Source organism: Panthera tigris, chromosome B2 (genome assembly GCF_018350195.1).
Source record: "Panthera tigris isolate Pti1 chromosome B2, P.tigris_Pti1_mat1.1, whole genome shotgun sequence".
Lineage (NCBI taxonomy): Eukaryota > Metazoa > Chordata > Mammalia > Carnivora > Felidae > Panthera > Panthera tigris.
Window position 1 is genome coordinate 10,944,303 of NC_056664.1, and position 17,808 is coordinate 10,962,110.

Sequence of the window (17,808 nt, forward strand, 5' to 3'; positions counted from 1 at the left end):
AAAATCCATTATCAATTCGTGGGATGGGTAATGGGACATCCACCTGGAACTTGTGAGAAAAAATAAATTCCATGTATGAGTAAAACTGCTTGATCAATTTATAATGCATCAAAGCAAAGGTATGCAAGACTACCTATAAACTGGCTCTAAGGCCTCCCCAACTTGACTGTAACTGGACCGAATATATTAACACACCTGATGAATAAATAAGCCAATCAGAAGTAGGGCTGAACACTACAAGAACATCAAAAAGTCCCAATCACAAAGTAAAGTGTGAGGACATCTATCCAAGCTTTCTGGGGGAGAACGAGAGTCCTGGCCGGTGATTTTCCATGTGGACCTCTCCCGCAGCAAGGCTTTTCCTACCACAAGCATGGATGTAGCACTGAAGAGCGTATTTCTCAGTGAAAGATGCCAATCTGAGAAAGCTACATATTGCATGATTCTAACTGTAGGACATTCCAGAAAAGGCAAAACTATGGGCACATTAAAAAGATCAGTGGCAGCCAGTGGGTAGTGGGAAAAGATGAGTAAGTGGAGCCTAGAGGAATTTTAGGGCAGTGAAACGCTGTGTATGATACTGTAATGGCACATGTGTGTCATCCATTTGTCCGAACTCAAGAATGTATGTACACACACACGATGTGGCCAATTAACTTCACATGTTCTAATCCCACTAACAACAAGATAATCGTATTCTCTATTTCATTTTTTTTTTAATTTTTTTTTAACGTTTATTTATTTTTGAGACAGAGAGAGACAGAGCATGAACAGGGGAGGGTCAGAGAGAGAGGGAGACACAGAATCCGAAACAGGCTTCAGGCTCTGAGCTGTCAGCACAGAGCCCGACATGGGGCTCGAACTCACGGACCGCGAGATCATGACCTGAGCCCAAGTCGGACGCTTAACTGACTGAGCCACCCAGGCGCCCCTATTCTCTATTTCAATATGGGGATATTTCCTAGAGAATGTGAAGATTATCCCATTTGGGGAATAAGATGAGAACACTGCATATGCGTCAATGTAAAAGGTGCCCCTCTGAAATTATTAGTATTTTTATTATCAACAGCTGTTGACATTTTGAACACGGAGACGAAGTACTCAAGGAAGTGCTTTACATGTTTTAATTCAATTTAGTCCTCATCCCAACCACATGGGAGGGGAACCAACATCATCTGCATGTTGCAGCCGAGGAAATCCAGGTACACAAATTAAGTATCTTGTCCAAAGTCACGCAGCTGGTAAGCCGTAAGGCCTGCGTTCCCAGCCGAGGCTCTTAGCCACTGTTTTAAATACACTAAAAGCTTATATTCATCAGTGAGAACCAACTCACACAAAGTTTTAATTCCTAGTACTCTTAGAATTTGTCTCATGAATTACAAAACGACACTTCAGCTAGTAAGTAGTCTGTAAAATGTAAACAATGAGGAATGAGGCCTGCCCCTGACAGATGGGGCTGCAGGCAGGTGAGGAGGAGGTCCAGGGCAGGAGAAAGCAGAGGTGCGTATAGGCCAAGGGCATACCAACAATGGGCAGAGCCCCGGTTACTGAGCAGGACTAGTGAGACTGACAGAGCTCACCAGTTAAGAAGACTGAAAATGCAGTCTAACTTCTTTGACTTTCTCCAGGTAAGAGCCCTTAAATCATTGCACTGGCTACAGCCACATCCATGTGTGGGGTGAATAGTTGGAATGTCTGTGTTCCCACAGTAATTTATAACAGAGGATACTGGGATAAAGTGGGAGGATGGCAGGCCAGGTGTTTGACATTATCATCTCTGGCCATCACACCCAATAAGCACCCCAGGCTGTATTAATCAGCCAGCACGGCTAGATCTGAGATGTAAAGTACCCCATCATTAATTCTCCATCTGGCTGAGAATCCACACAGGACTGATTCACGGGGCTGTGTCTTCATGAATCAAACCTAAAATTCACCTGACTTTGCTGGTTCAGATTCCACATTCAACAACATCCTAACTATTTTCTCACCCGTTATCTGCATCTTCCTATGAGGCAAAAATGTAATTCAAGTAATCTAGTCCAAAAATTGTTTTAGTAATTTCCATTTTAATACTTCAGCCTTAAAAATGTAGTTAAATGATCTGCCCAGGAGAGATGAATCTGCTTTTGGCTTGCTAAAAAAAAAAAAAAAATTAGCCTATGAAACTGGCCAAACCTTGGTCCTAGGTAGTGAGAGCCATCCCATGACTCCCCTGCTGATCTACTCTTGTCCCCTCATATTCTGCATGGTCTTCTTTTCTCATGTAAGAATCATCTGTCAGGGTGACTGCAAAAACTATATGAGGTAAAGGTAATTGTGTTTATCAAACTTACTGGCACCAGAGACATAAACGTACCTCTTTCCCCCTACCCTCACCTCTAAACTTTACTGACACAGATTTAAAAGTTATCAATAGAAAACTGTATGTTCATGCTGTATGAGAGTTTATTTGGGGTACTCAATGAGACCCAAAAGCAATTTTCTCCTATTTCTCAGATATGGAAAAACAGACCATTTAGTTCAAGAATGTACAGGGTGTCGGGGCACCTGGGTGGCTCAGTCAGTTGAGTGACTGACTTCGGCTCATGTCATGATCTCGCGGTTCGTGAGCTCGAGCCCCACGTAGAGCTCTGTGCTGACAGCTCAGAGCCTGAAACCTGCTTCAGATTCTGTGTCTCCCTCTCTCTCTGCCCCTCCCCGCTCATGCTCCATCTCTCAAAAATAAACGATAAAAAATTTTTTTTAAAAATGTACAGGGTGTGACAGCAGGGAAAGGGCTCCTTAAAAAAGATCTGCAAGAAGCCAAAAGGAGAATGAATGAATGAATCCTACAGGTAAAAAGACAGTACAAAGAAAAAAGCCCTATCAATTACCCCAAGGCCAAAGTGAGAAAGAAAATGAGCCTGATGCATTGTAGATCGCATGGGAAGGACACACTCAGCCATCACTATGATTACTAGTATCAAAGGAATGAATGGTGAGTATCACAAGCAGCAGTAAAAATGTTTGGGTTGATTCATGTTTTGAAGTGATCTTCAGGAGGGGTAAATGGGTGGTAAAACCCATTTTAAGGAACATGTTCTTTTGTGAAACTACCCCAGCTTTTGTAGAACCTCTCTTCACGTGAGCCAAATTAAAAATATAAAGCAACCAAAATAAGGAAGCTTCTAGTTCCTGCTCGTCCGCATTTTTTCTGCCTCTGGCTGAGAAAGCTGAAATTTTGTGTTGCAATTACAGTTTTTCCCCTTTTGGCGTGTCCTTGTGGCTCTGTTGACAGCCCACAGCCGCCCCGACCTTACACGATGGTTTCAGGTTAGTGCGCAGATGACATATTGTAAAGCCACAACCCACCATCGGGACAGACAGGAGCATGCATACATACCTCGTTCAAATTTTAACCGTTGATAAAGCTGAAACTGGTCCACAGGTACCAAGCAGGCAATCTGAAACCAGAGATATTAAAGAGATGAGGTCTCTGTCATCAGTGGAGCCCAGAATTCCAGCCTTCTAGGACCTCTCCTCATCTGGCTGACTTTATACCAGTGGATCTCCGACTGCTTTTTCTCCCCACAGTTCACATGGTAACACAAAGAGCAATTCCGACATCCGCCCCAGCCCTCTGCCACGGATGGGAGTCGCTACTCAAAGCACCCATGACCGGACCCACCAGTCAGCTTCCGTTCTTCCGTCAACAGCTACTAAGACCAGACAACCAAGCTTTTGGACCACCTCAATTATTTGTGTACGTATACAAAAGATGCTCCTTTCCTCTCCACATTCATTTAAGAAATGTTTAAAAGATTATAGTCCTAGGGGCGCCTGGGTGGCTCAGTCGGTTAAGCGGCCAGCTTCGGCTCAGGTCATGATCTCGCAGTCCATGAGTTCGAGCCCCGCGTCGGGCTCTGTGCTGACAGCTCAGAGCCTGGAGCCTGTTTCAGATTCTGTGTCTCCCTCTCTCTGACCCTCCCCCGTTCATGCTCTGTCTCTCTCTGTCTCAAAAATAAATAAACGTTAAAAAAAAAAAAAAAAAAAAAGATTATAGTCCTAGCTTTAGAACTCCTAAAAACTAGGATCAGGTAGGTAGTGCCTCAGGAATTATAAAAACCTCATTAGTTTCCTGGGGAATAGAACCTTTGAAGCAATATAAAAATCATTCCTTCAGGCAAAAATCACTTCATGGGGCCCTTGGTTTCATTGATTGCCATCCATGCGTGGCAGAAAATGCTAAAGGGGAGCCTGGGTGGTTCAGTTGGTTGAGCATCCAATTTCAGCTCAGGTCGTGATCTCACAGTTCATGAGTTCAAGCCCCACATGAAGCTTGCTGCTGTCAGCACAGAGCCTGCTTCTGATCTTCTGTCTCCCTCTCTCTGCCCCTCCCCCGCTCATGCTCGCTCGCTCGCTCTCTCTCTCCCAAAAATAAACATGTTTTAAAAAAGGAAAGAAAATGCTAAAGATGCTAAAATGCTACAGCTATTTCTTGTGGCTAGACTCCTCCGTTTCCATTTCAGATGGCAATATGAATTCAAAGGTTTACTGGTAAATGACAATGATTCATACCTGGCCAAATGACATTTCAGATTAATCTTCTTAAATTGCATTTCAAAGTCAGATGCAGGAAAAGCCAAATGCTCTTAAACTGGCATTCTAAAAATAATAGTTCCATTGACGTCAACTCTATTGACGTTGCTTAAAAGATACATAACTGAGGGGCGCCTGGGTGGCTCAGTCGGTTAAGCGGCCGACTTCAGCTCAGGTCATGATCTCGCGGTCCGTGAGGGCTGTGAGTTCAAGCCCCGCGTCGGGCTCTGTGCTGACAGCTCAGAGCCTGGAGCCTGTTTCAGATTCTGTGTCTCCCTCTCTCTGACCCTCCCCTGTTCATGCTCTGTCTCTCTCTGTCTCAAAAATAAATAAATATTAAAAAAAAAAAAAAGATACATAACTGAGAAAACCAAAAGATGTGATACTAAGCTTCTAAACATTTGGCAAGTTGATACAGGACACAGTCTTAGCCTTAGCAATTCTGACTCTAACACACTGCATATTCTTTGGTATAAGATATATCTAGATGGAAATTCATTAGTTCAACTAATGAAAGGAAGTCTGCGTTAAGAAAACAAGAGTGAATGGGGCGCCTGGGTGGCTCAGTCGGTTAAGCGTCCGACTTCAGCTCAGGTCACGATCTCACAGACCGTGAGTTCGAGCCCCGCGTCGGGCTCTGGGCTGATGGCTCAGAGCCTGGAGCCTGCTTCCGATTCTGTGTCTCCCTCTCTGTCTGCCCCTCCCCCATTCATGCTCTGTCTCTCTCTGTCTCAAAAATAAACATAAAAAAAAAAAATTAAAAAAAAAAAAGAAAAAAAGAAAACAAGAGTGAAAAAAAAATGAGGCAGTTTAAAATTGTACATAACAAATATTTTTGAAAAGGTATCCAGAATCTAATCCTCCTTCTCACACACAAAAAATCAATTTGTTTACTTTGCAAATGAATTAAACTAAGTTAGCTAAAATCTATGAAGGACCACGAAACAGGCAAGTTCAGTCTTCTCCATCCCAAGTATGGTAAAACATTAATTTAATTTAATTACAGAATTTTTTTCTCCAGCTAGGGGGGAAGGTTGCATTTGCATCTGCCGCCTTAAATAAAGCTCCTGAGAAATCACTGTAAAAAAAATTATGGTTAATTTTATATGATGGGTGTTAGACTTTTACTACATTGGAAGCCAGTTTTGTTTCATCTGTTAGAATACATACCACTTGGGCATCTTTCCTAAAAGACAAAGGTGTCTCAAAAACAAAAAACAAAAAAACAAAAAAAAACCCTCTGAACTGGGGACAGAAGACATAAGCAGCCAAAGGCATGAGAGGCATTCAGGAATCTGAATTTAGTTCCTTAGTTGTTGATTCATTGTAGGCAGAGGACAAATAATCTAATATTACTTCAACTTCGGGCCAAGGTGACTTGGAGATGCTGTCATCTGGACCCAACAGACCTCGGTGAGGATCTGTGTCTCTATTTTCAACCCCCACCCCCAAAAAAGATCTCATTCTATGGGACAGCCCTGTACTCAATTTGCCTCCATCTAAAATAGTTTCTGGACTGATGAAGAACTTCTTCAAACCCCTCAAAGTCAACTCTTAAAAATTGTTTGTTTGTTTGTTTTTCAATGACATGCAATTTATGTAACAGCTAAGGTCAAATACAGTTTCTGGAAGACAAAGCAAACAGGAGATGAAGTATTTTAGACACAGATGAAATGCTAATGAAAAAGTGACACAAATTAATGCAGTAAAAAGTCAACAACAGGAGAGATGGATGTTTAATTTTAAATTAGAAAAATAAATGTCATCAGGGGACACATTACTGCCAACGGGGAAGTCAGAGGTCTCTAATTTGTTTTTGGGTTTTTTTTTTTTTTTGGTTACTTACTCTACTTTAAATCTATTTATCATTTTTCAGAGATCAAAGATTTTTACAGAATTAAGCCTTAGTAAGGCAAATCTAATTTTTTTCTATTGAAATTTGTGATTAAAAAAAAAAAGTTAGTTCCATCACACCGTTCTCTTCCCAGTCCCCCACCACTTAGAGGTGCACTTTCTCCATATTCTGCTCCATGATCCAGGAAGAGTATAGCACTGGCTGGAAGCCAGGGATACAGATGAGGAAAGGAGACCCAGAAGGTCCCCTCAAGGAACTTAAATTACTCAGAAGGCAATACCGACACATAAGGTTTTTTTTAATCTGCTCCTTGGGGAACAAAAATCCACATCTTGATCTTACAATTTGTTGGATATTAAGATTAGACTAGTTTTCTGAAATGTTTCTATTATACCCATGGCTTTAGGTCAGAGAAAGCCAGACCTTGTTAAAAAAAAAAAAAAAAAAAAAAAAGATGGCCCAAAGAATTAAAATCCTGGTTCCATTGCCATTTGGAGAAAGTCACCATTGCTCAAGCTTTTTACCTGGAAGTAAATATGTGAGGATAATTATTAAAGGCTCTATCAGGTCACAGGTTAAAGGGCTACTGCTTTAAAAACAAAACAAAACAAAACCCAAAACAATCACAATTACTCTAAAACTGATTGCAAAACTGAAACCCCAACAGAAGAGATTATGAAGAGGTGTCTTTTGATATATCACTCTCCTCTTCCTGCCAAAAAAGAAATTCCAGATTGTTCAAAATCATATCAGAATGCTCCTTTTCAACTTTTCTTTTTGGAAATAATTTTAGACTCACGAAGAATTGCAAAACTTAGGTAGAGTTCCTAAGTTCCATCCTCCCAACTTTTCCTTCTGTTAACACCTTACATAACCATGGCATTTATTTATTTATTTATTCATATAACCATGGCATTTATTTATTTATTTATTTATTTATTTATTTATTTATTTAGGGAGAGAGAGAAAGCATGCTCGAGAGGCAGGGGCACCGACAGAGGGGGAGAGAGATTCCCAAGCAGGCTCTGCACTCGGGCAGCGCAGAGCCCAACACAGGGCTCAAACTCATGAACTGTGAGATCATGACCTGAGCAGAGATCAAGAGTTGAACACTTTAACCGACTAAGCCACCCAGGCATCCCATGGCTAATAATTAAAATAATGAAACTTACATTGACACAAAACAAACAACCTGCAAGTCTTATTCAAAGGTCAAAAACTGTCCCACTTATGTCTTTTTTTTTTTTTCAGTCCAAGATCCTGGATTGCATTTAATTGCTGTGCCTCTCCTTAGCCTTCTCCAATGTGTGGCAAGTCCTCAGTTTGTCTTTGTCTTTCACGACCTTGACATGTTGGAAGAGTCCAGGCTAGTTATGTTGTACAGTGTTCTCTGATTTGGGTTTGTCTGATGCATTCTCATGATTAGGTTGAGGCTGTGCATTTTTGGCAAGAATATCACAGAAGTGATGTTGAGCCATCAGGAGGTACATGAGGACACCCATCTCATTACTGGCGGTGTTGACTTTTTAGCTTGGTCAAGGTGGTGTCTACCCAATTTCTTCACCCTTTGTCATCAGCAAAGGTTCTTGCAGGGATACATTTTGAGATTCTGCAAACATCCTCTTTCTCATCATACCTTTGCTCCACTAATTGTTGCATCTATTGATAATTCTCGCCTACAATAGTTATTACTGTGGTAATTGCTTAATGATGATTTTCTATTTCTACCCTTCATTCTGTATTTGTTAATTAGAATTCTACTAAAAGAAATTTCAGAAATTAGAATTTCTACTGAAAGAAAGCTGTCCCTTACTTCCCCAAAGAAGACATCCAGATGGCCAACAGATACACGAAAAAATTCTCAACATCATGCATCATCAGGGAAATACAAATCAAAACCACAATGAGATACCACCTCACACCTGTCAGAATGGCGAACATTAACAACTCAGGCAACAACAGATGTTGGCAAGGATGCGGAGAAAGAGGATCTCTTTTGCATTGTTGGTGGGAATGCAAGCTGGTGCAGCCACTCTGGAAAACAGTACGGAGGTTCCTCAAAAAACGACCCACCAGTAGGTATTTATCCAAGGGATACGGGTGTGCTGTTTCTGAGGGACACATGCACCCCAATGTTCACAGCAGCACTATCGACAATAGCCAAAGTATGGAAAGAGCCCAAATGTCCATCAGTAGATGAATGGATAAAGAAGATGTGGTGTGTGTGTGTGTGTGTGTGTGTGTGTGTACATATACACGCGTGCGCACGTGGGCGCGCGCACACACACACACACACACACACACACACACACACACTGGAGTATTACTCAGCAATCAAAAAGAATGAAATCTTGCCATCTGCAACTACGTGGTTGGAACTGGAGGGTATTATGCTGAGCGAAATTGGAGACAGACATATCATATGACTTCCCTCATATGAGGAATCTAATATACAAAGCAGATGAACACAAGGAAAGGGAAAGAAAAATAATGTAAAAACAGCGAGGGGGACAAAACATAAGAGACTCTTAAATATAGAGAACAAAGAGGGTTGCTGGAGGGGTTATGACGGGGGTGATGGGCTGAATGGGTAAGGGGCACTAGGGAATCTATTCCTGAAACCATTGTTGCACTAAATGCTAACTAACTTGGATGTAAACTTAAAAATTAATTAATTTAAAAAAAAAACAAAGAAAGCTCAGTCCCTTCTCTCCCATTTATTATTCATTTATTTATTCAGGTCAGTATGGACTACTGATATTTTTTTTATTCAGTGGGTTCTCATCCACTAATAACCAGACCCACATTCAAGCCGTAGAAACAAACATTTCTAAGTATCTTCTCAACTACCAACAGGACGATTGCCTCAGATCAACTACTAAAAAATTCTTATCTTGATTTAAAGTGATTTTTTTTTTTGCTATTTCTCCTTTGAAATTTATATTAATCTGCCTGTTCAATAAAAAAGAAAAACTTCTCTCTCCTCCTATGAAAAAACACTTTTTCTCATCCTCATCATTCTAGAAATTCTTTCCAAAAAGAAAGAAAATTTAATTCAAAGATAAAATAAGTTCAGTTTCATTTTAACAGAACAAAAGCAGTAACATCGGAACAATAAGAACAAAAGCTACTAATTGCCCATAATCTCTATCTTTTTTTTCTGGTAAAAAATTAACCTGAGGATTCAGGTCCTACTTTGCTGAAAGTCTTCACTTTTCCTTTCCACTCCAACTGTAGCCGAGCGTAACCAGGGCTCTCAGGATATACATACACGTCGGGGGGGGGGGGGGGGGTGGGGGCGTGCTAGAAATGTTACACATGAAGGTTAACTGGATAGACCTAACAGTCACAACTGAGAAGAAATTAAAGGTGAGGCACCCCCTCGTTTACTATATTAACTATGATTATAATATTTGAGCAGACATCACCACCTACACCGACATTAGCCCTACAAAAACCAAAGAAGAAAAAGGGGGGCAGAGGGTGGAGCCTGTTTGCCAGAGAAACATTTATGCCGAAAGCGGTGTATTCCCATAATACTGACAATTGTTCAATATCTTGCAAATAAAATACTATATATGATTAAAATACATATTGTCTTTTAGTCAGGAAAATGAAATGGTTCCAACATCGAAGCTAGGGGTGGGCTTCATGTAAGTACCTCTCATCAAGGTCTAGAAAGCCAGGTGAGAAGAGAAAAAGAAAAAAGAAAAGCCTAGTCTTTACTTGGGTTTGGCCTTTCAAATCATATTTCTGCTACAGTTGCTTTAAAAAATCAAAGAGACCTGGGGCGCCTGGGTGGCTCAGTCAGTTGAGCGCCGACTTCGGCTCAGGTCACGATCTCGCGGTCCGTGAGTTCGAGCCCCGCATCGGGCCCCTGTGCTGACAGCTCAGAGCCCGGAGCCTGTTTCCGATTCTGTGTCTCCCTCTCTCTGACCCTCCCCCATTCATGCTCTGTCTCTCTCTGTCTCAAAAATAAATAAACGTTAAAAAAAAAAAAAAAAATCAAAGAGACCCAACAAAGAATACAAGGGACCAGTATATTTGAAGATGGAATTGACCACGAGGAGATCATTATAGCATGTCAAGGCCTTGGCAATTTTTGAGGGGCTATGACTTGCAAAAATACCAGCAAAAAAAAAACAGTCCCAGTTTTATGGATAAGTGCCTTACCACACTTACACAAAAATTACCAATGTTTCTTATCTCGACCCAGAAAATAAGAACTGCACTTTCTACCCAAAAAGGAAAAATGGCACATCCATCGAGTGTACTAACCAAGCTCACATCTCCTTCCCTACATACAAGATATGGAACCTGCTGGAAAAAACAAGAGGGTATAACTGTCTGAGAAACCAGAAGGCAGGGCCCTCTGGGGACGTGGAAAAGATGGCGGAAGCTAGAACTCCAGGGCCAGAATTATCCTCACAATTCCCTCAAGAGGGCTGCCTTTGCTACTCTTTATTCACCTGTCTACAGAGGCTTCTGTGCACCTTCCCACACCGTCCCCTGCCTCTCTCCCCCGCCTGCCTGCTCTGTGGGTAAAAGGGATACGCCCATGAGCACATCCACATGGCACATTCAACCCGTTGCTGCTTATTCTTCTTATAGCCGCCTTTAAAGGAAAAGCTCAGAATCAGAAACGTTATTCTCCATTTATAATCGGTTTTTAATTTTTTTTTTAATGTTTATTTTTGAGAAAGAGAGAAGTACAAGTCGGGGAGGGGCAGAGAGAAAGAGAGAGAGAGAGAGAGAGAGAGGGAGGGAGGGAGGGAGGGAGGGAGACAGACAGAGAATCCTAAGCAGGCTCCGCCCTGTCAGCACAGAGCCCGATGTGGGGCTCGAACCCACAAACCACGAGATCACGACCTGCGCGGAAATCAGATGCTCAACCGACTAAGCCACCCAGGCACCCCCATTTATACGCAGTTTTAAAGCAAAGCCTTAAATACATTCTGAAATAAAATTCAACTGGGAATCTCAAGAATATCTATTAACGCCGGCATAGCAGATTTCTTTATCTGTCGCCACCCCAAGTTTCGACTCTTCTCGGGCTAACGTGCATTGCAGCCAAAGGTTATGACAGACACACTTTGGTCCCTTCCCGTGCAGATCTTTCAACCGCAGCAACAGGGCTCTGGCTGCCTGCCTGGGCGTCCTCCTCCTCCCTCTCTGCCCCACCTCGCACTGATGATACGAAGGAAGAGTGTGAGAAGAGATGGCAAGTGGGGGCTGTGCTGACGGGGACTTTGTGGGGAACACATGGATCGCTCTAATTCCAGCAACCTTTACCGAAACCACCCCAATAAACATGCAACAGGAGTAAAAACCGTATTTATTTTGCAAACGTAGCTTCAAATTCCTTAGCACGCCACTGCCCCCCGTTCCTCTCTCCTGGTCCTCCACGGTGCCCCACCCTAAAGCTCCTCCTGTAGAAATTCTGCAGCCCCCATTCTTGGTGCATCCTTGCTCTGGTGCATGTGGGGGCTCTAGCAGCCAAATGCAGATGGGTCATTTCAATGCCCCAGGAGCTAGGGGGAGGGCTGGTTGTTGAGAAGCTGTTCTCGGCCCTCCACTGCCAGCTGGCAGAGAGAGGAAGCTCCATCACTCAGGCCATGTAATGGTAGGTATGTGCTCACCACTCCAAGTTTACAGGCCCCAGACACACGGCTCGGGCTCCCCCAGCAAGTGGCGGGTGCTATTTCCCTTCCACTGTGAGGGAAGGGCTCCATTAGTCATCGCCGTTAGAACAGGGCTACTAACTCCCAGGGGAGGACTTGCCTGAAGTAGAGCTATGAGCAAACAATCTGCGCCCCACCTCTCGTAAGTCTACGGCCGGAAGTACCTGATGGTGCAAGGAAGGCCAAGTTTTACTCATCCGGGGCCCCCAGCGGGGTGACCTGTAGCCACCGCCTCCCACCAACTTGCGTGACGTGCAAGCAAAGATGCCTTTTCTACTGTTTCCTCCATAAGCCAAGGGTACTTGGATGGGGCATTAAGTGTCTCGCTAATGAAGCTACTCCTGATAAACAAAAGTGCAAGGGCAGAGCCACAGCTGAGCTCATAGGAAGCGGTAGGAAGGCAGGCAGGACCCACAGCGAACAGGAGGCGGACGCCAGGAGCACAGGCAACCACGTGAGTGAGATCTACCCTGGAAAGCATTTGGACAAAAGAGCCTAAATTGCTGGCGTCCCCTGAAGGTAAAGAAATGTTACGCTACCATGCATCTTAGAAGACAATGGATGATGAAGAACCACGCACATGGTAACATAAACAGCAGCAGCACCAAGGGAACTCGAGTCTTAACCATCATTATTTTTAACATGCAAAGTATGTCTCCGCGTTACCTGTATGATTAAACATTTTTTTAAAGGCACAGTAAGTAGTTATAGAGACAGAATCCAGTCAAGCAATGAGTTGGGTGATGCCATTGTGATATACTTGACCATATCTGGATTAAGAGCTATCTATTATAATAACTATGTAAGAGAAAGCTTGATATAAAGGAAGCCAGAAAGGAAGATGGTCCAGCCCAAGTTCACGTGTATGTGGTATCTGCTTTGAAAGGAGTGGTCCCAGGGATGCCTGGGTTAAACATCCAGCTCTCGATTTCGGATCAGGTCATGATCCCACAGTTGAGATGGAGTCCCACGTTGGGCTCTGCATTGGGCATGGAGCCTGCTTAAGATATTCTCTCTCTCTCTCTCTCTGTCTCTCCCCTGCTCACACTCTCCAAATTAATCAATGAATTAAAAATTAATTTTTAAAAACAAGTGGCCCCATATAAACTGATAAAGCTACCAAATATCTCTAACATAATACCCTATTCATGTCTCAATTCAAAATGAGAGACCGTCACTACTACCCCCACAATATTTTACTCTGCGGGAAAACACAAGTGGCCAGTTGGTTAGGAACTTTGATTACTACACATCCGTGCCTATCTTTAGTCAGGCTCTTCAGCAAGTGGGTACAGAAACGGTCCTTTAATGCCTTGGGTGCCTTCTTGCTCACCTAATGGGAAACAGACTTTAAGGAATTGAAGAAATAACCATAGTTTTTAGTTCGGAGGATGTTTTTGTTCTGTTTTTTGTCAAATAGCCTTTGGTAATTTCTAAGAGACACTATGGGTTTGTTTGGTTTCCATACAGCCTAAAAGTTAAAACCGTTTTGAGAGTCAAACTGGGTACACAGAGTACCAGGGAAGTGTGAATGAGGATGTACAACAGGAAAAGGGTAAGAAATAAGACAGGGGTGAGAACTGCAGGGGAGTGTGAAAAGAAAATTCTATACTAAGAAAATCAGAAAAGTCGAACTCTGTTCTAGAGAACTGCAAGACAAACCACGGACCGTCTTCACTCACTTGCCTAAACACATGGGCTCTAACATTTGATAACCCAAGTATCCGTGGCTAGTGGTTACCATCCATTTTTTTAAAAGTCTAGAACCCGCCATGCCACCGAACTTTCCACAATGGTGGAGATGCTGTATTCTGTGGTGTCTAATCAGGCTACCATGAGCCACATGTGGTTACTACCGAGCACCTGAAACATGACTAGTGCAACCAAAGGAATGAATTTTTAATTTTATTTAATTTTAATTAATTTTAATGTAAGCAGCCACATGGAGCTAGCAGCTACTGGATTGGAGAGCTCAAGGTCCAGAACACAGGAATGTGGCTCATTTCAAATGCCTTTGAAACTTCATCAAACTCTTCATTTCACTTATTTTTAATAGACTTTGCATACATAAATTAACTAGGATTTCCTATGAGACACAGCTCTTGCTGCCTGCTTCATGTCAGGCATTTGACTTACTAGAACTATCTTACTTGTCACCAGGTTAATTGCCACTCTGCTAGATCAGAAGCTTCAGGAGGGCAATGCTGGGCCGGCCTTACTCGAGTCTCTATCCTGACCTGACACAGGTCACTGCATGCTTAGGAAACACAGCTCACTGATGAGAGTATCAGAGAAGCAAATCAAAGAGGAAGCATCTTTTCTAGAAGGACTGTGCATAGAACGATGCTCCTGAACCCCCAAGGCTTATTTTAAAACCCATTTCCAAGTTGTACAAATCAATAGTATCCTTGGTAGCTAACTCAATCTTTCTCCACTTTAATTTCCTTCCACCCTTTCCTCAAACAAAAGTAACCAATATTTCTCACCTCAGGATTATGTATTCAAGATTACTTTTTTATCAAAAAATTCAATTATTTCATGGTTTTCCTAAAATGAATCACTTCTAAACCATTATGTATTCTTTTCATTTTTCCCTAAAAACCATGTCAAGCTTACTTGCACCACCTCAGTGATAGTCTATAAGCCAAACATGGGAGACCCAGATGCAGAATGATTACAAAGGGTCTATTAACATCTTTTGGACTGTTTAGCTTACAGATCAAAGGATATGTATGTAACAGAATATGTATTTGTAAACAAAGCATATCCACACACGCATACATATCCACACACATATACGTATATATTTCCACATATACATATACATACCACTGAGTCCCCAAGTCCTTTATCATATCATCTACCTACCTCATTCCACTTTTTTTTTTCAATGTTTATTTATTTTCGAGAGACAGGGAGAGACAGAGCATGAGCATGGGAGGGGCAGAGAGAGAGAGAGAGACACACACACACACACACACACACAGAATCCGAAGCAGGCTCCAGGCTCTGAGCTGTCAGCACAGAGCCCGACGTGGGGCTTGAACCCATGAACCATGAGATCATGACCTGAGCCAAAGTCGGATGCTTAACCGACTGAGCCACCCAGGCGCCCCTACCTCATTCCACTCTTAAAGCCAAATAGTTATGGTGGCCAGAAAGAACTGGATTAGAATTCTAGCTCTTCTACTTTTTAGATACGCACTCTTGGGAAAATTACTTAAACCCTCTGGGCTCCCATTTCCTAAGTTTGGTGAAGGGATTGGATGGTATACCAGCTACGAATGATTCCAGAAGAGCACCTGATGCACAGTGTTTGCCGAACGAATAACTGATTTCCTCTGTTTCTTGGGCCCTCTTTCCCAGGCTTACAAATTTCCCCAAAATGGGCAAGAGCTGGTTATCCTCTGATTTAAAGTGGCAGGACTTGAAGATTAAAAGCAGATTCAAGCGCAAGCTAATGATCAGGGATTGAAGAAACGAAGCAAAGAGATCACAGTCTTAAGAAAATGGGGGAAGAACTCACTCAAAAAAGACATTTCTGATGCCCAACAAAGATCAAACGAAACTCCTGTGGAAATCGTCCGACTCAGTCTACCTTTGTAGGATGGCACTATTTCTAATGTCTATAACTGGTTGAAATCTGTCATCTGTTTATCTTTAAAGATCACAAGACTCCTCGTTACTCAGCCTCCATAGCACACATTTGGTAAATGTGGTTTCTAGCACCTTCGCCCATTCTCGAGCTTCTCCAACACTCAGACGGCATTTATAGACAGATCTGAGATACAGCTTTAACACCTTATATGAAGGATCCATAGGTATGCAGAAATCAAGTACTCCTTTAAAAAGTTAGCCTCTGTATTTTGTGTCTAGACTCCCTGGTGGGGAAGTACATAAAGAGTCAAGATCCTACGGAATAATGTCAACAGGAAAGGGGGAAGGGCACGGCACTCATCCGTACCTCCGCTTCCTGCAGGATCCCGCGGCCGAGGCACACCGTGTCGGGGCAAGAGATGGGAGACCCGCATCCCTCTCGGATTGCCAGCTGCAGGTACTGCTTCAAGCACTAGAAGTTAAGAAGAAAAAAGACAATTACCCATCGCATTACAGTAGCACCAAGGTTATGTAACCGCTGCTGCCTCTTCCTTCCTTCCCTGGCAGTCCTGGGGCTCTTGGACTCAGGAAACATCAGTTATCCCAAGTGTGAACAGTAAGAGCCATCACTTTGGAAAGAAGGCAAGACAGGCGGTTAATTATGCATGACCTCAATATCGAGTCTATTCAAGGCCACAAGTCAAACTCCTGTAAGCTCACACATTTTATCCCCCACAGGTTTGGCAAAGAAGAACCACTCTTTTGCACTAATGGCAAATGCCTTCTCTTTACTTTTTCTCTTTTTTAACTTCTAGGACTTCCTAATTCCGTTCTTACCTAGTAGTCCTTTGCCCCAAAGTAGAACCCTGTGACTCTCATGCAGAGAGAGCCAGACAGAATCAAAATACAGCTGATCCTTGAACAACACAGGTTTGAACTGCATGGGCCCACTGATATGTAGGGTTTTTTTTTTAATAAATACGGTCCAGTACAGCAAATGTATTTTGTCTTATGATTTTCTTAATATTTTCTGTAGCCTACTTTATTGCAAGAATACAGTATATAATACATATACAAAACGTGCTAATCAACTGTTTATCAGGAAGGCTTCTAGTCAACGGTAGGCAAGTTTTGGGAGAGTCAAAAGTTATATGTAGATCTTCAACTTCATGGGAGGGGTGTCGGGGCCCCTAACCCCTGTGTGGTTCAAGGGTCAATTGTAAGATTAAGGCACTGACTTATGTAGGAACACTCATAATAGCAAATACACCTGGGAAATATAATGTCAAAGACAATTTGGGAGAATGAGACCTTCCCAAAACTATGGGCTTTGGTGGATGCTTTGGTGAGGAGGTTTGAGTAGAACCTGGGGAAAGAAGAAACTGGATTGAAAAAAGAAATCCAGAAAGAAGAGGGATAATACCAAGAACAAATTTAGTCTTCTCACTGCCTATTGTACGTGGATCGTGGGTAGTGGATGAAGACGGGGTCAGACTGAGAAGGCAGGAGAGGGGCTGGCAGCATTAGGGAAACCTCCGAGTCCCCCCTTCTCCCTCCCAACCCAGCCCAACACACCCACAGGAGATTGAGGGCCACCGTTCCAGAAGACGGAACTCTTAGGAAATCCAGAAGTTGATCTTCTCAATTTTGCTCATAATTGGTGAGCTCTGTGTGCATGACGAAAGGTCAAGCACACATGTTGGAGGACAACACCGAAAAAATACATAAGCTAGTCGATGAATTAATGATTCTTCTAAAGTGGTGATCATTTAAAACTGAGTTCAGATTTTTCAAATTTATACACTTATGTATCAACCTGCCTCATTACAAATATTGCTATTGTACCAACCTTTTATAAAAGCTTAACTGCTGGGGCACCTGGGTGGCTCAGTCTTCTAGGCATCCGACTCTTGATTTCAGCTGAGGTCATGATCTCAGGGTTCGTGAGTTCGAGCCCCATGTTGGGCTCCATGCTGACAGTGCAAAGCCTGCTTGGGATTCTCTCTCTCCACGCACCGCCCCAGGGCCTCCGTCTTCCCTTCCCCCGCTCACAGGCGCACTATCTCTCTCTCTCTCTCTCAAAATGAGTAAACA

The 17,808-nt window shown here is 42.7% G+C and overlaps 1 protein-coding gene and 1 long non-coding RNA gene across 2 annotated transcripts in view; one reads left to right on the top strand and one right to left on the bottom strand.

Moving 5' to 3' along the window:
• The window catches only part of RNF144B (ring finger protein 144B), an 80,408-nt gene that overhangs the window by 25,399 nt on the left and 37,201 nt on the right, over positions 1–17,808 (bottom strand). Inside the window, exons 3-4 of the mRNA XM_007089770.3 lie at positions 16,082–16,186; positions 3,386–3,446 (exon numbers count right to left, since the gene is read on the bottom strand). Coding sequence (XP_007089832.1) covers positions 3,386–3,446; positions 16,082–16,186 — 166 coding nt within the window. The remainder of the gene's footprint in view (positions 1–3,385; positions 3,447–16,081; positions 16,187–17,808) is intronic.
• Positions 3,453–11,740, top strand: LOC122238551. Its single transcript, XR_006217475.1, has 2 exons — positions 3,453–3,745; positions 11,549–11,740. It is a non-coding gene; the product is annotated as an uncharacterized LOC122238551 (long non-coding RNA).